At 38.0% G+C, this 19553-nt stretch overlaps 1 protein-coding gene across 2 annotated transcripts in view; it reads right to left on the bottom strand.

The window, feature by feature from the left end:
• The window catches only part of LOC140154993 (battenin-like), a 40375-nt gene extending 23870 nt beyond the window's left edge, over window positions 1-16505 (bottom strand). The window contains exons 1-5 of one of the 2 annotated variants that reach the window (XM_072177660.1): window positions 16299-16505; window positions 8691-8770; window positions 8205-8272; window positions 6588-6662; window positions 4634-4686 (exon numbers count right to left, since the gene is read on the bottom strand). In XM_072177660.1, coding sequence (XP_072033761.1) covers window positions 4634-4686; window positions 6588-6662; window positions 8205-8272; window positions 8691-8770; window positions 16299-16358 — 336 coding nt within the window. In that variant the 5' untranslated portion in view covers window positions 16359-16505. The remainder of the gene's footprint in view (window positions 1-4633; window positions 4687-6587; window positions 6663-8204; window positions 8273-8690; window positions 8771-16298) is intronic. The other variant, XM_072177662.1, reaches the window with a different exon arrangement.
• Between the last annotated feature and the right edge of the window lie 3048 nt (window positions 16506-19553).

Here is a 19553-nt window from a genome sequence, read left to right on the forward strand (position 1 = left end):
GCGCAATTTTGAATTTTTTTAATTATTAAACAGTGGAAATCTGCATAAAACAATCTTAAAATAAGTAGATAGGCTTTCTTGATGGAAATTCATAATAAGTATTTCTACAAGTGTGCTGTTGGTTATCAAAGTACTTGTGCAGCTACATTGTAGTCCCTGGGTAAGTGGTTGAGCTTTTGTCAGAAGTGTCTCTGCTAGAAACACCAAGAATATCACCCATGTTTGCTCTAATTCCAACAAGTATCAATCCAGCTACATGGTCTTAACAGGTGGTAGGGTGATAGGGTATAACACTATGTACAAATAATGTTGTTTCCTTTGCCTGGAATATGGAATCTGTGGCCAAAAACGATTTATTTTACGGGAAAATCAGTGGAGGTGCGCAGGAACATGACTCAACATGTGAGTATACTTTTATTGGGACAAACGAAGTGATTTGCAAAAAAAACCAGGAAAAAAACAACTTTCAATGTGATTGGTCAGAAGCCAATAGCGACTGCTTGGTTACCATGGCAACGGTTTTATTACCTTCATAACATGGCCAACATATTCCTACATAAGTACAAACACACTTGAGATTGTATCATGAAAGGTTTTGGAGATATTTGTAAAAATGTTGGAATAATTATTCATGATTTCCCTAAACCTTGCCTTTAACACCACCTTAAAATTTGTTTTTTTAAATATGTGACCCCTCGGCACAACTGAGCCCGGAAGTCGCCAGTCATCATTTTTGAGATATTCAACCAAAATATTCTGCTTGAAATTAGCTTTAAAATGATGTATATCATGTCTATAGTACTTGACATTTAAGTAGTGAAAATTCAATAAAACGGTCAATAAATCCTTTGTTTCCTATTGTTTATTGTTAAGTTCAATGGAGCATATCTCAATAGTGGCATTGGCGACATCCGGGCTCAGTTGTGCTGAGGGGTCACATATTGCCTTTTATCTGTCTCTCTAGCTTTCTCTGCTACTAACACTAGCAGGAATAGGAAGTTTCCTAAATGCCAGTATTATTCCTTAATGCATTTATTGAAAATGCTATAAGGTAATTCAATTAAAAGGTTCTTTATTTTTGATCCAATAAATTACACTTATTGTATGTTTCGATAACAGCTGTTATCTTTGCCAACACTGGATGACGACTGCTGCTGAGAACTGGTCATCCAATCACCTATTGATTTAGGGGATTGACTTGGTGTTGCCAGCTTATTATTTTCTGTTGGATTTTTTTGTCACAGGATGCAGCAACTCATTAAAATGTGAGAAAGTTGATATTGACCTTCATCTCTGTTCATGTTAACACCCTTATCTTCCTAACTTCTATAGCCTCTTTGGCCCAACATTTGAAGAGCTTTGTTTCAAAACCCCTTACATCCACTTGCCCAATTTTGAGAACACATCAAAAAATCATCAAAATAATCACTGATATAAGGTGTTTTTCAACCAAAGCAGTTTCTGGCGGGATGCTCACCCTACCCAAGCATCCCAAAACTGCTTTTGTTGCAAACCCCCTTATATCAGTGATTTTTTGATGATTTTTGGATGTGTTCTCACAAATGGGCAAGTGGATGTAAAGGGTTTTGAAACAAAGCTCTTCATTTATACATCTTGCTGCCTATAGTTAGGGGAAAAAGTTCACTTTGGTGACCACTCTCTGGCTAGTAAGGTTTGACGATTGATTAGACTTCTATGGACCATTTAGAAAAAAATAGCCACCATGTCCTCGCGAAAATCCGGCATTTTTTTAAGCTAGAGGCCAAAATCCAAAATGGCCGCCACCACCATTTTGAAAATTTAAGTTTTGAACCAGAGCACCTATAATCATGCACAAAGACACTTTTTCGGATATGTCGAGTACAAGGATTCCGATTCTGACATTAGTTTGACATTACGGCATCATTTTCACCCAGAAATCCAAGATGGTGGCGGCACCATCTTGAAAAATTTAGTTTTGAACAAGAGGACCTTAAATCGTGTACAAAGACACTTTTTTGGATAAGTCGACCACAAGGATTTCAAATTTGACATTACTTTGACATTACGAACTCATATTTACCCAGAAATCCAAGATGGTGGCATGGTATGTCTTGAAAAAAAATAAGTTTTGAACCAGATTACCTAAAATGGTGTACAAAGACACTTTTTCGTAAGTCGACCCCAAGAAATCCGAATCTGACATTAATTTGACGTTACAAAATAATTTTTGCCCAGAAATCCAAGATGGCCCCCATTTGGTAGAGCGTAAATGTGATTTTTGAATGAAAGCAGAAGCATAAATGTGTCATTTCCGCCTTATCTGGGGTTCATGTCCCTTATATGGGGTTTAAACTGCCTTATCTTTGGTTTACATCCCTTATCTAGGGATAAGGCGCCTTACCTGTGGTTTAGACGGCCTTATCCTAGGTTTACGTTCCTTACCTGTGGCTAAGATGCCTTAACCTTAGCATATCGCAGTCTAAACCCAGATAAGGCATCTAAACCCCAGATAATGCGCCGTAACCCCAGATAAGAGACGTAGACCGTCGATAAAGCAGTCCAACCCCAAATAAGGCGCTTTAACCCTAAACGAGGAACATAAACCTAAGATAAGGCATCTAAACCCCACATAAGGTGCCCAAACTCTAGATACGGGTCGTTAACCCCATATAAGGGTCGTAAACCTCAGATAAGACATCTAAACCCAAGATAAGGCGCCTTAACCCCAGATAAGAGACGTAAACTCAGATATGACAGTTTAAACCCCGATAAGGCGCCAGTAACCCCAGATAAGGGACGTACACCTCAGATAAACCAGTCCCAACCCCAAATAAGGCACCTTAACCATAAATAAGGAACATAAACCTAATATAAGAGAAGTAAACCCCAGACGGCGCCTTATCTGGGGTTTAGACTGCCATATCTGAGTTTACGTCTCTTATCTGGGGTTAAGGCGCCTTATCTTGGGTTTAGATGCCTTATCTGAGGTTTACGACCTTTATCTGGGGTTAACAACCCTTATCTAGAGTTAAGGCACCTTATGTGGGGTTTAGATGCCTTTTCTGGGGTTTATGTTCCTTATTTAGGGTTAAGGCGCCTTATTTGGGGTTTAGACTGCTTTATCTGGGGTCTACGTCGCTTATCTGGGGTTTATATGCCTTATCTGGGTTTAGACTGCGATATGCTAAGGTTAAGGCATCTTAGCCACAGGTAAGGAACGTAAACCCAGGATAAGGCCGTCTAAACCACAGATAAGGCGCCTTATCCCTAGATAAGGGATGTAAACCCAAGATAAGGCAGTTGAAACCCCATATAAGAGACATGAACCCCAGATAAGGCGGAAATGACACACTTATGCTTCTGCTCTCATTCAAAATCACATTTACGCCTACCAAATGGGGGCCATCTTGGATTTCTGGGCAAAAATTATTTTGTAACGCCAAATAATGTCAGATTCGGATTTCTTGGGGTCGACTTATCGGAAAAAGTGTCTTTGTACACGATTTTAGGTAATCTGGTTCAAAACTTATTTTTTTTCAAGATGGCCGCAGCCACCATCTTGGATTTCTGGGTAAATATGAGTTCGTAATGTCAAAGTAATGTCAAATTTGAAATCCTTGTGGTCGACTTATCCAAAAAGTGTCTTTGTACACGATTTAAGGTCCTCTTGTTCAAAACTAAATTTTTCAAGATGGTGCCGGCCACCATCTTGGATTTCTGGGGGAAAATGATGCCGTAATGTCAAACTAATGTCAGAATCGGAATCCTTGTACTCGACATATCAGAAAAAGTGTCTTTGTGCATGATTATAGGTGCTCTGGTTCAAAACTTAAATTTTCAAAATGGTGGTGGCGGCCATTTTGGATTTTGGCCTCTAGCTTAAAAATGCCGGATTTTCGCGAGGGACATGGTGGCTATTTTTTTCTAACTGGTCCATAGCAGGCGAATCAATCGTCAAACCTTACTAGCCAGAGAGTGGTCACCACAGTGAACTTTTTCCCCTAACTACTATGACTTCTGCCTGCCCCCCCCTGAACTGATGACATGATTTCATTCTGTGATATGATATGACATCCGATTTATATATCAGTATTTAATCAATAGATAATTGGATGACGAAATCTCAGTAGCAGTCATCATCCAGTGTTGACAAAGATAACAGCTTGTTATAGAAATGTACACAGTAAATGCAATTTATTGGATCAGCAAGAAGAACCTTTTCATTGACTTTATTCTACAGATCCTGATGAATTTATTTAACCAGGCTATAACAATTTATAACTTAATCAATGCGTTATTGTGTGACAATGTCCTAAAGACATACATCCCTGAATGTCAAAATTTTACAATTTTGGCCATGTTCATGTGCATGTACATGTGTGATGCGATCAAGCAAAATCAGTCGGAACTCGGAAATATTAAATTTTCAGTTTCTTATAGGATACTAAAAGCATTTACAAATCTGGATTTTGCAGAAAACCCCATTGAAATTGAACACCCAGTTCAAAAGATATGAGCAATCAAAGAGTTTCCAAAACAATAGGAAACAAAAGGAAATATTTTTTTTGTTTGGCTATATCTCAAAATCAATATTTCCGATTTCCAACTGATTTTGCTTGATCGCACCACATATGATTACAAGTATACTTACAATTGCAAAGATAGCTAATATAAAAGAATTTGCAAATGCAAGACCAGCCAAACCTGTATGAAAACAACATCATATGATAAGATTAGAAAGACAAACAAGTTGGTTTCCTGTATTCTGTTGATATCATTTTGCACATTCAATTTTTTTATTCAGCAGTATGCTTTGACTATATTTATAAATTTGGCACTTACAAGCTAAAGCCACACCCATTGACTAAGAAAGATAAATTAGACATTGGTCACTTTTTCTAAACCTTCCATTAAGATTATACGAGGTATTGTTGGTCGAAGCAGCCAAAAAAAAAATTGATTTTCATTATCTGAATCAATAATATTATTGGAAAATAACACTTTGGTGTTTTGCAAAAGTTCATTCTATAAATCATATACTTTGAAAACTTGCTTAATCTATAGTTGTTAATGAGTTATGTATGTTTTTCAAAAGTGATGTTGTTTCAACCCTCTTTACAACATAACTTAAGAACCACAGGACCTACAAAAATATATCTGTGATATTTGAATTCTTCTACACATTCTTCTACATGTTTTTGCTAAAGCTCACTACCATTCGCAAGATGCTGTGAACTACATTTTTGCTGCTTCAACCAACAATACATCATATACCCTTAAATACATAATCTGAGACAGAATTAAAAAGACTAGGTTGCATCTGACGTCACTGTCAATCAAACTCCCCACAACCTTTGATTGTTTAGCATCATGTAAAAGATTCATCTGGTGTCGATCGGGGAAAAGAATCGCAGAAAATGGCTTAATATTATGGTATTTTACAAGGCAAAAAGCTTTTTCTAGAAACTGTTCTAGGCACTGTTGCCTTCAGGAAATAAAGTTTCCTATTACTAAGACCTAACTTTTGAGACGGTTTGTATATTTGAAGGTGCAAATCATAACGCATGTCGTTTTACCGCCACATTCAGCAACTCATTATCACGACACTCGTAAACACACCGTGCCTGAATTTGATTGACAGATGATGTCAGACCTAGACTAGTCTTTTTAATTTTGTCTTTGATTATAGCTTATCACAGGTTTTCTTTACCGCTCTATTATTATTTGAACCTATCAGTTACAAACATATATATTGATAATGATAAGAAATGTAAATATATCATGAAATTAATATATAGGAACAGATACCCACTGAAGTCGATCGACATCAGATTAAGTCAACAAAACATTACACATATGCCGTAATTGTATTTCATAACTTCCTGGTTTTTGTTTCGCTTTGTTTCTTATCAAAAATCATAATATACTATTGACTTTTCTAATTTCAACTGTTTAGCATGATATTGGGCAAAACTGGAAATTAATCACTAGAGTATCATTTCTGTATTGAGTTATAAAGGCTGTAACATTTGTTCTACAGTTATAATTACTCGTTTAGCTTGCATAATGTACACAGTAATAATAAATGTGTAAATTTGAGTGTCCGAGGTGCTAATTAGATCAAATATGATTATCACATTTAACAATCATGCTGACTTTATAAAAGTACTGTTTCTGTATCAATTGTTGAGAGTGCTGCAATGGTAATACTTCTAATGCCCACAATAAAATCCCATGATTTTTGCCATTTTTATTACAAAATTATCACTAAAATTGATGGAAAATACAAAAAAATGTAAATACATCAACCCGCAAGAAAATGAACGCATCCGAAAGCACTGTGCATAACATGCGAAGTAAGCGCAATGCATTATACACAATCAATGCATGGTTCGCATTTTTCTAACGTTTGCTCTAATTGGTTCTCGCTATCTAAGAAGAGTGTATGAATGTATTCTAAGACATCTGCAGTCTAAATTATTCATAATCTTCAGGGGGAAAATGGATCTAATATTTGATTGCAGAGGCTAAATAGGCACCTGGCCATTTACCACATAGTAGGGGCAGAATTTGCAGCATACCAAGAAATTACAAATTTCTCTTACCAATGAGCATAAGGGCACTATTCACCAATATTCTTGATCCATATGACACATTTGTGAGAAAGAATGTGTTGACAGCTGTAACAAATCATACAAAATGCAAGGTTATTTTGCAAAAGTGCAATAAAACTAATAAACCTTAATGATTGATAGTCATTTAAAAAAATGAATCTGACACACAATTTTGAAATTATATTCTTTACATGTTCAATTGAATTCAACCTGAATTCAATTCCCAGGATTCAATTTGATTAATTCAACCCCGAATCCCGGGTCCCAAATTCAACGCCAGAAGCATGGTACTTCAAATGTGAATTTTGATTCATTTAAGTGAAATGTTGTTCTTAAAATCTTGCGTTAGGAACCCTTAGACATGGGTCTACATTTGAAGAAAAATCCTTAGACATGGGTTCCCTTTTCCGGCAAAATTACCCTTAGAAGCAGGTATGGGTTTTGAGGCCAGAACTGCACACCCCCGTCCAAAATAAATCCCCCAGGCTTGGTCTAAGACAAAGACTTAAGCGTGAACCACTTTTTTAAAAGTCTTTATATGTATTTACCCCTTATGCTACCATTCAACATAGGTATAAAGTTCTTCCAAATTATATCAATATTGTATACATATTTTTGGTAACCAGTAAGGCTCTCATTTTCGGAAATTCGCTCCCGGTACCCGAACTTTTTTTTTGAAAGGGTACCGGGTACCAAATTGCAAAAAAAAAAAAAAATTGCAAAAAAAAAAAAAAAAAGTTTGTTTTCGATTTTGTAGTGTCTCTGGACCTAGACCTAAATGCTAGGATCATGATTGACATAAAAAAAAAAATTGAATTTTGCACATTGTTTTGTGCAAAATTCAATTTTTTTAGGTCAACCATGAACCTAGCATTTAGGTCTAGGTCCAGAGACACTACAAAAACTTAATTTCGGGTACCCGGGCAGGGAATTTCCTGCCCGGGTAATATGATTATCGTGCGGGACTCGAATTCCCGGGACTCACTCAGAGCCTTAGTAACCAGCAGCATACCAGTTTTTACACAAAACTGGAAAGTTATCCCACCACTTTCGTAAAGACTATACATGAACATCCGTTGGTCTCATCACATACAGAGCTATATGTATAATACCATGTTAAAAAAAACCAATGTTACTCAAAAAATTGCCATGTAAATATGACCAAAAATAACACTTTCAAGTGTCTTCTTCATTAAAAAAATCTGTGTAGTAAAATTAATTTAGCAATCTTTCAAGTAACATTGTTTAACATGACCAGTATTAAACTTATAACTCTGTATGGAAATGATTATGTTGCATCAAATAGATCATGGTAAGATGTGACAGACACATTATGCACAATCAGTAATTGCATTTAAAAAATACGCAAACAAAACAACAACAGATCTTTGAACAAGTTCAAACAACAACAGATTTTGGCTTCCAAAGTTAGCAGGCCTCATGGGTGGAATGTTTTTTTAACACAAATGCAGCCAATAGTGTGGTGATTGTTGTCTCGAACAAGCCTAAAGGAAGATAGATGCACATGACATGTTTTGGTTGATATAGTTGTGGTATTTTGAGCCAAGGGATAAATTTCCCCTACCTACCCCTACTGGTTATACTCACCTTTCACAATTATAGTTGCTGAGCCACCAGCTCCATACACAGTTGCCACAAATCGCCCCTTGTCAAAACTATAAATTTATAGAAATGAGATGTATTAAAATGATCAAGACATGTAAATAATAACATGTTTTAATATGATATGATTTTATTCACACAAAATTGCGAAGGCCAAATTATACACCAAAATATAAGCAAAAAACAGTAAAATGAACAGTAAAATGTTTAGTATCCCAACAAAGGGACTGGGCTCCTACATTGTAGAAACCAATATTGGCTGAATGACTGAATCTAGGTTGTTTTACAAAATAATGGGGTGGAGTAATTCATTATTTTTTAACTAATTGATTGCGTGCACACTTCAAACAAATGAAATATGCAATGTTAATTTTAATGATTTTAGACCTCAACAATCGGGTAGCCTACACTGTTGGGTATCATGCTTGTTCAATGAGAGCCAGCGCTATTATACCACATGGTTTAACTTACCTATCAGCAATGGTATTAGCTGCTGTAGAGACTATTGCGTATGGCAATGTGTTTGCCAGACCAAGGATGAAAAAGCCAAACTGAAAATAGGAAACAAGGATACACAGTATTAGGGCGAATCAAAATGACTTTTGTCCAAAATCAAATATCCAATATATTCTTTTGTACAATGATCATTTTGATTGACATTTACTAACTGAATGGGTACAATTAAACACAATCCATAGTTTCACACATACTGGTAAATGAAACCCACATTTTTGGTGTCCCCCTTTAAACAAGAAATCTTTGATTGATTTCAAGAAAGTGAGTGTTAAATGACATTATGTGACATTTGTCAAAATCTATTGTCATTCTTAAGCCTCCTGAGGGTGCTGATCTCGACCCGCTGCAGAAAGTGTCTGAGAAATTTGCTATTATCATTAATTGTGTTTTAAACATAGATAAGGAAACAAACAGCAAGACAAGATGGATCAAGGAAGCAATCTGGATCCGGAGGAACAGCGGCAAGCTCCTAAACAGAGATGAGGGGGCCTACCAACTTTCACATCTGTATGATCCTGTGTTTCAAGTTTCAAGTTTCAAATCAAGTTTATTTGGTTTCTTCTCACATATATACAAATTATTATTAAATACAGATAATCAAATACATTATAAATTATATGAGATGTGGATGCCATCAAGAACGCTGAGCGTGTGGCTGATGGCACCCAAGGTTACATGAAAATATTACAATGGAAGACATAGAATTTAATAATTTATTAAATATAAAAAAAACATTTTTGCAAAGAAAAGAAAAACAGTAAATGGATGACTTTGACACAAGAGGTGATGCTGCTCCAACTTCTAGAGTTGCCGGTTCAATATCACATAGCAGTGCAGCACTTCAAAACAGCAACACTGCTGATGAAGTCAACCGATGGTTGATGAAACATCCAGAAAATAAAGTTTTGACTGGTCTTGATAAAAAGAAATTCATTATGTCACATGTTTTAAAGAATTTGAGCTATTTTATGCTAAATATTATAAATTGTGAGTACTTTATGACACTTTAGATGAAATTTGTTTGCTTTGACTGCTCTTTATTATTTAATATGCTGCAAGAAATTTATTCTCTTCACTGTTCAAAACTGTGCTGTACTGGTATCTGGGGATATACATGTATGACTAATCATTAATTGATTACCCATTTTGGATGACATTGATTTTTGTACTTTGTAACTACAAATCTTTCGATAAACAATTTTCACTGTGCTTCCTGAAGTGAAGGTCTAGCATTGGTTAATATAGCCCCACTGATATACAAAGTCAATGTTATGACTGTAAACAAAGACAAGGCGGTTCTCGAACCACGAGTCTCGCCTGCTTTTGTGACCGCCTGCTTTTGCGATAACTGTTGGTAGAGGTAAATGAATTTGGCGGTTATCGGCTGGGCACGATTATCTGGCTGATGGTACATTTGTAACTGTACTGTACCCACCAAGTTTCATGCCCATGCAACAGTTTTTACTAATATGACCTCAGATGACCCCAGGTGGCCCTGAAATGACCTAAAATTTTGGCTCTAAATGTTGACTGTACCCCTTGTGCTAAGTTTCATGCCCATACGAGTTTTTACTAATTTGACCTCAGATGACCCCTGGTGGTCTCGAAATGACCTTCCAAAAATTTGGCTATAAATGTTGACTGTACCCATCAAGTTTCATGCCCATACGACAGTTTTTACTAATTTGACCGCAGTTGACCCCTGGTGACTCCGAAATTACCTTCCAAATATTTGGTTTTAAATATTGACTGTACCCACCAAGTTTCATGCCCATACAACAGTTTTTACTAATTTGACCTCTGATGACCCCTGGTGACCCCAAAATGACCTTCCAAATATGTTTAAATGTTGACTGTGTACCCACTAAGTTTAATGCCCATCCGACAGTTTTTACTAATTTGACCTCAGATGACCCCTAGTAACCTCAAAATGACCTTCCAAAAATTTGGCTTTAAATGTTGACTGTACCCACCAAGTTTCATGCCCATACAACAGTTTTCACTAATTTGACCTCAGATGACCCCTGGTGACCCCAAAATGACCTTCCAAAAATTTGGCTTTAAATGTTGACTGTACCCACCAAGTTTCATGCCCATACGACAGTTTTTACTAATTTGACCTCAGATGACCCCTGGTGACCCCAAAATGAACTTCCAAAAATTTGGCTTGAAATGTTGACTGTACCCATCAAGTTTCATGCCCATACGACAGTTTTAATAACTTGACCTCGGATGACCCCTGAGTGACCTCGGATGACCCCGTAATGACCTTCCAAAAATTTGGCAAAACCAAACAACTATTTTATCAAAGTAATAAATCAAAACAGAAAGATGCTTCCTTTACGAGTTATCACTCATTGAAAGTGCTACTTTGCTATAGTTTACATGCAAAGCGACTATATTAAAGTCGTCATATTTCGTTAATTACATGACCGATCAAGCTGTTATTTGGATATGTGATACACAGTTGAAAATTAATTATTAAAAGATTTGGTGACCTCAGTTGACCTTTGACCTTGTATGTGACCTTTGACCTCACGAAATTGGATAAAGTATGTTGCTCTGAAAAATCAAATTTGGCAATACCAAAGAACTATTTCATCAAATAAATCAAAACAGAAAGATGCTTCCTTTACGCGTTATCACTCATTGAAAGTGCTACTTTGCTATACTTTACATGGAAAGCGACTATCTTAAAGTCGTCGTATTTCCTTAATTACATGATCGATCAAGCTGTGATGCACAGTTGAAAATTAGTTATTAAAAGATTTGGTGACCTCAGTTGACCTTTGACCTTGTATGTGACCTTTGACCTCCCGAAATTGGATAAAGTATGTTGCGCTGAAAATCTAATCAGGTCGAGTACCACTGGCTACGCAACTCCCCACCAAGTTACGTCACTGTACCCCATACGGATCTCCAGATAATCTGTTCATAAGGTATTTTGCTTATTAGTTACGCATATATTATACAAATTAGGTACTTAATTACCATATTGTACGCTCAAAATCTAATCAGGTCAAGAACCTCTGGCCCCACTACTCCTCACCAAGTTACGTCACTGTACCCCATACGGATCTCCAGATAAGCTGTTCACAAGGTATTTTGCTTATTACTCATAAATTATGCAACTTAGGTACTTAATTACCATATTTTGCGCTGAAATACTACCCCCTACCACGTTATGTTGACCGTACCCACCAAGTTTCGTGCCCATACGACAGTTTTTAGTCATTTATTTTATTTTTGACCTCAGATGACCCCTGGATGACCTCGGGTGACCTTGACGCACTAACCAATACAAACTTGTTCTGTCTGGGGTGAAGATGCACCCACCCACCAAGTTTGGAGAACGTGCGACCCCTAGTCTCCGAGAAAATAGGTTTTTGCATTTTATGCATAAATTATGCAAATTAGGTACTTAATTACCATATTTTGCGCTGAAAATCAAATCGGGTTGAGATCTTCTGGTCATACTACCCCTACCACGTTTCATCATCATAGGGCTTATGGATCTTACGGATCCCCAGATACAGCTCCATAAGGCGGATTTCTTCAGATTTCCAACCATATTTGTAGAATCGTTCCGCATAAATTATGCAAATTAACAACTAAATGCGCATACTTTTCAAAAAAACTAATCAGGTGATCAGCAGGTGTGTATCATTCCTGTCACCAGGTTTCGTTACCATGCGCCCGACGGATCTTGAGATAGTCTGTCCACAAACTCCGCTATCAATGTGCGCTGATTTTCGCATAAATTATGCAAATTAGCTATGTTAATTTGCATATTTTTCACCGAAAACATACGGGGAGCAAACTTGGATACCCTTCCTCCCACCAAGTAGCGTCGCCGTAAGTCTTACGGTTCCCCAGATACAGCTCCGGACGGACACACATACATCCACACACACACCCCCACATCCACACACGGACGGACGGACGGACGGACGGACAGACAGAAATAGTGATTACTAAGTCCCATCCTGCATCCTGAACAAAGTTCAGGCGAGACAAAAAGGGAAAGAAGTGTCTATAGTCTATCTCCAGTCACCGGCAGTAGCTTTGAAGTTCAGCATACAAGTGCTGCATTGGCTTAGCGTGGTTTCTTACGTGTACATATATGCGGCATGTTGATCGCGCACGTAAAAGTATGTACATGTGCGTAAAAGTATGTACATGCACCAAGTAACAATATAAGCAAAAGAAAGACATGCTGAACTTCAAAGCTAGTGCCACCAGTGACAGGAGGTAGATATTCATAAATGTGTTGAGTTCTTATGTAATACTTGATATCAGACACAGGATCCAGCCCAAGCATATGCTCATTGCAATAAAAACTAGAGAGGAGACTGGACTTGTTAAACATGTTGTTTCATATTGACTGTAGCTACCATCCAAGAGATGAAGCGTCAGCGATGAGAACCAGCTGCTCCAGTCCCAAATGCAGCACTGCTGATGACCAAGAGGATTCCTGAATAAGTTGTGCAATCTGTGCAAATGAATACCACATCTAATGTACCACCCTAAAAAAACGGCCCTCCTAATCTAAAAAATGGATACCAAAAGTGCAACATTTGACTTTCATGTAACAATGAAAAACTAACAATAACAGTAGCTCTTAACAAGTCAACAAAAAAGAAAATTCTAAGAACTCAAGATGACACCTCAATAGGGAAACGAATTGCTAAAACCACCAGGCACTCAAGAAAATCTTTTTATTGTAGAGATCCAGTTTTTGTTACCGGTACTTATTTGAAAAATTATCCATTTTCAAAGAAAGGCATGAAAGAAAAGTGTTTTATGTATTGAGACCTAATCACAGAGGAGAGAGAAAACAGATTATAATTTGTATTCATGTTGACACGTTTGAAATTTGTAGAACAATTGAGCCCGACCAAGAGAATATAGCGAGGGTCAGTTGAGGACTTGTTCTCAAGTTGTAGCAGGTGCCATAGGGTGTCTTCCGTTGTTAATTGTTTTCATTATAAATGTCGCAAAATATTAATATTGACAATATTTGACCTCTCCATATATTCATACATTGCTCACCTGTGTTTTCATATCATATTTTGTGGTGAAAAATGATTACAAATGTATAATTTGCAATCATTTTTGGAGCAACGATTCTTCGTACCAATGGCTAAGTGTGTATGTGATTACTTGAGAACTCTAGCTTCGAATTTCCATTACGATAGTTACGCATTTGATGCTAGAGTGCGTTACTATCGCTCTTTCGAAATCGGACAGCGGTGCAATTTTTTGCACCGGAGGTTTTATATTCTGTTACGGTAATGTTGAAATTTTTATGAAAGTTATTTCGATGAGTCAACTGGATCTTTTGAGCATTTGCCTATTTTGGACAGTCTAAAATCGGCTGTGTTTACTTCTGAACTTCCATTGCTTTACACGGTGTCATGTATCAGCGAATCTGACTAGATTTTGAATGCAATGGTCTCTAGCCTAGAATGTGAAGATATCTGTGAGCAAATTCTTGGCTAGACTTTAGTTCACCACATAAACTTGTATGGCTCAAAATTTGGACCGCTCGCCATTAAGTTTACTGTCATTGCGTATTTTGAATTTGTTGACGTTTTAATGATCCCCGATTTCCGGTTGATTATTTTAGCTGTGTCACGTCACGTGCATGACGCTGGTGGGAACCAGCCTAACATAACTTCAGTAAAAAAACACAAGCGCCGATATCGATATGATGTGGGACTTGCATAGGATTACACAGAGATATTTCTTGCCAAAATTTGACCATTTCTAGGCAAGTTGGCCCTACTTTGTCTGCGTTATGTGAAAAAGGACAGTCTTAGGGACGCACCATTAGATTCTCAGGGAGGGCATGGGAGTTTGGGTCGGGCAGAATTTTTTTCGCCGCCAAAGGCGGCGGATTTTTTTTTTTTTCATCCGAGAGCACCAAATGTTTTTTTTTTTTCGCCTTTGGCGGGAAGAATTTTTTTCAATTTTAATGTAAATTTGTATACAAAGTTGGGTGGGGGAAAATTTTTTTTTTTTACTTATCAGTGAGGCAACAATTTTTTTTTTCGCCTCACTAGTGGGCAAAGTTTTTTTTTTTTCGTCTCACTAGTGGGCAAATTTTTTTTTTTTTCAAAAAACTCCCATGCCCCCCTGGAAATCTAATGGTGCGCCCCTTAAGTACATGTAAGTATACGTGCAACGCTTTTGATATTTTGATGTTTTGGGAGACTGTGAGGAATCCGAAACAGCGGGTGACAGAGCCTATTTTTGACTCTGTAATATTCCTTCAACACGATGGAAAGATAGTATCAGTTTGTGAATGAGGAGTTGTACTAGCTAGACTTCTCGAGCAAGTATGTGAATGTACATTAAACACATAAACAGCATTACACAGCACCTGTTGGAACTCCCGGTCGGAGCCGGGAGTTTCAATTATTGGAACTGAGCACGGATTTGCTCGAGAACTCTAGCTTCGAATTTGCGATAGTTACGCATTCAAACTCAAAGCTAGAGTGCTTTGGCTAGGATGCTTTGCTATGGTTTTTCGGTCGGACAGCATGTACAGCGGTGCAATTTTTTGCACCGGAGGTTATTTATTCTGGTAATGTTGAAATTTGGATCAAAAACGTTGCTAAAATTACATTTCAGCAAACCAATCGGTTGGAGGAGTCACACCTTTTGGTGACAGTGTCTTGATGCTTCTGACTCTTCCAGGCTAGCCAATTGGGACTATTTTACTTTTGTTTCCTTTTGTATGTATTGCGTAATTTTACTTTGCTTTTTGATGTATTTTAGCCGACATTTTTGATGCAATCGCCTGTCGTGATCGACTCTGTGTTTACTTCTGAAATCCAACTACATTTGCTACGGTCTAGCCTAGAATGTGAAGCTATCGGTGAGCAAATTCTTGGCTAGATTTCTCGAGCAAGCGAGGGTGGTCTAAAAGGAAAAGATCGACGAAGAAGAAATCAAACAATATCACATGATCATATAGGTATGTCAGGCAAACCTTAGTTAATACATAATTTGCTAGTCAGCCAAATTCGCCGCCAATGTCAATGCATATTTACATAGAAATTTAAAACAACTGGCCGAAGAAGGAAACCTACATAAATATGTTTTCTATACTTCACTTGACCCAAATATAATGATTGTTTATGGTGATAAGACAATCGCACATGGAATTTTAGAGGGATTTTGATAGCAGTTCCATTAAAAAAAGCTGCTATCATAATGAGACTAGACTAGATCTAGAAACACCCCCAGAATTTGCCGAAATGCCGTTTTGGGGAATTTTGCTAGCTGAATCTTTTTGATGAAAAGAAAGTCAATCTTTACTTTGACTTTGACAAGATGTAACTTTGCTACGGACGGAAAGTGCTATGAAAAAAAGGTTTTCAGTTTTGGCTATGTTTACTCAAGGGCTTTAATTTGATATATAAAATGATGCAGTTTGATGGCAAATTTGAATTCACCTAGCATACCTAGATCATATAATGAGATATGTCAAACCATCATGACCATGCCTGGTCAAACAAACATGACAAACTATGCAAATCTTAAATTTAAGCTTACCCAGTTTCGTCTAAAATTAGGAGAGCTTCGCGAAGCAGATTCTTCACCGCTATCTTCCATGACGGAATAACAATTTAGGTCCACAGTTTAAACATCAATTCAACTAAAGTAACACTCGTGTCCTTGGTCATGCACTGCAGCAGCTGATTTTTTTGTATTTCCGACTTTTCCGTGAATGAATGTTTTTGTTTTAGACAGCAGTAATGTCAGCCTTGTGAGCAACAGCAGGAACAGTGAAATATTTTAACGAGCACTACAGGTTAAATTAATTACTTATCACCGCCTAAATAACAGACACAACTTTCAAAGGTGAACATTTGTTTTATTTATATGAGGTAATCCCTATGGTTTAAATATTTTTTTCATGAAAATTGAGTGCTTGTATAAATGCTAACATAAAGCAGAATCCAGGAACAGAATATAAATTTGTTTCCCTTTCTCACAAACTATGCGTTAAAATATCCATCGTGGGATACCTTGCGTTATAAAGCTGATTTATCAATACCAGATACCGTGTGTATGGTAGCCTGAGTCCCTTGGCCCCGACCTCGAAACAATTCAAAATGGCGGAATAAAATGGCCGTTTCTCGTTCGGGGCCTGAGAACGAAACATGCAAAAAAGTGTCGAGAAATTTCTTTTGTATTTTATTGTTTTCACGACGGAATTCCGGGGTGCATGCGCAGTAGCTCAATAGAAACTAGTCAAACTCATCAGCAGTATTATCGTTGACGCCTGTGCAATACTTGTTGTACGGCCAGTAAGGGCTTGTAAAAGAGATGATTACATGATTAATTATTCATGAAATTGAATTTTTTGTGAAATCAGAGCAGAGAGATGCCATCAGCTTGTCTGTGTGAAAGTGCATAGAAAAAACAACAAAATATGTTTAATTTCAAACCTGATTGTCAATGGTGAAACTTTGGCTGGAGAAGTTGAAGGTGACGTTGCTTGTTATCTTTTAGACCGTTTATCTGAAGTCATGGGTTCTTTTAGAGCAAAATAGGAGGCATTTTTGTGCCAAACAAACGGCGATCGGCATGATTTTCTAGTTTGCAATTCATGAATTGGATGTGCACTGTCAACAAGCAGCCTGATAAATTCAACTATACGGATTGTACACACACCGAGTGATTTGTATCATTCATTGGTCAGTGCAGGCTAGGCACCTAAGCATGTAAGTACTACAGAAAGCTCAGTCATGCACGGTCTCAAGACAGACAAAAAAATTCATTGTCGTGATGATCATGAATGCATGAATGATCATGATGATTGCATACCAGGCATGATAGTATCCTGAGTATGGCATACATCAATGTACATCAGATTCAGACATGCATAATTGACAAATATGCTGCACGAAGAGCAGAATGTTGTCATGTTCTTGAACCCGCCCAGGTCTTCATGTCATATTAAATCAAACCATGAATAGGCCTACAATGAATAGCCCCGGGAAAAGCATGAACAGTGTGATCGTGATGGTGCTGGTTTACAAATTTAAATTACCATGAATACGATGTCCCAGTGTTTGTCATGTCTGAATCGGAGTATGCTTGTCACTGCATGACTGTCAATCCCGCTGTGAAAGTTTAGTGCCAACCTGTCAATACATTGTAACTTGCCTCACCGAGAACTGTGCTGTGCAACTGCACGTCTCCTACATCAGACGCTGCACTGCACTTGAAATCGAATGGATGGTATTCTTCATGTTACAAAAGGTAAGTTCATGTCTTCATGCCAAATCATGGGTTGGATCTCCAAGTCTCAATTTTACAAGACAAAGACTCGATCCACAAACGGAATTATGACTAGGCCTAGAAAAGAATGCCTAGGCTCGGGCTTCATGGCTTAGGCTTAGCCACAAAGTATTCAAATGTGAGTAGGCCTAGAAGAATGATAGGCCTAAGCTAGCCTGTCATGATATGTTTTGCATGAATGTAGGACAAAATACTGGTCCTGCTAGGCTGCTAGGCATAGCAGTAGTAGTAGTACCATGACTCTGTACGGTACATGTAATTCTATTTACCTAACCTTTTCCAAGACGGCTGGGCCTTGCACGCATTTCACCATTAAGGCATTACACTTACCGTAGTCTATGGCTGGGCCCTCATGCATCGTACCGTACTGTCAGGGGCAGGCATTATACTTGCCGTAGTCTATGCATACACACATTAGTCTAAGACTGGGCCTATTATACACACATCGTATCGTTATGTATGCATGGTGTAAGTGTGTTACACTTGCTGTAGTCTACAGCCGGGAGGACAGCCGTGGGCCTACTGTTATCCTACTGTTATTAGGACGTAAGTTGCGTAACATTGTGACGTAAGTTGCGTAACACTGTGAGTTGCGTAACATTGTGTGACGTAAGTTGTGTGACGTAACTTACATTAGGCAACGTAAGTTGCGCGATGCAACATAAGTTGCGTGACGCAACATAAATTGCGCAACGCAACGCCAGTTACGCGGTAACTATAACAACGCAATGCAACGTAAATTACGCAACGTGAAGTTACGTTGCATAACGTGAAGTTACGCTGCATACATTAACAACGCAACGTAAGTTACGCTGCATTAAACGTAAGTTACGCTGCGTAACTTAACAACGCACTTAATGCAACGTAAGTTGCGCAACGTAAGTCGCACAAAGCAACGTAAGTTACGCTATGTAAATTAACGATGCAACGCGCTAGTTACGCCACGTTAGTTGTGTGACGTAAGTTGCGTAACATTGTGACTACAGTACCGTAACACTATACTGACTACCAATCCCGCACCGTAGTCCTAGGCCCACTCCCAACTGCACATTTATACATGACTTACAAACGGTATAATCTAAGGGGGATGTCAGTTTCTGCGGAAGGGGGTCACATATATGTCGGTGACCGGAGTGAATTTTTTTATGACCCCCTATCGCGGGCTAAATTTTTTACGACCCCCCCCCTTAGGGGCTGTGCAATAATTATGAGTCCCCCGGGGGTAAAATTTCCAAATGGCTCGCCAAAAATCGCTTGCCCACCCCTCTCGGCCCGCCAAAAATCTTTGCCCCCCTTGAACATGCCAAATTTTGGGGATCCCTATTGCTTCCCCCATTTTGGCTTGGCAAAATTTCTTGCTCCCCCCAATTTTACCCTCCTCCCATGGCTCATAATTATTGCACAGCCCCTTATATCTCGAGTCAAAAAGTTTAATGCATATTTTTATTATTTTACAAGTCTAAGAGCATGGGGACTGAGATGAGTGACAACTCAAAAATG

The sequence above is a fragment of the Amphiura filiformis genome, chromosome 6, assembly GCF_039555335.1.
Source record: "Amphiura filiformis chromosome 6, Afil_fr2py, whole genome shotgun sequence".
NCBI classification, from domain to species: domain Eukaryota; kingdom Metazoa; phylum Echinodermata; class Ophiuroidea; order Amphilepidida; family Amphiuridae; genus Amphiura; species Amphiura filiformis.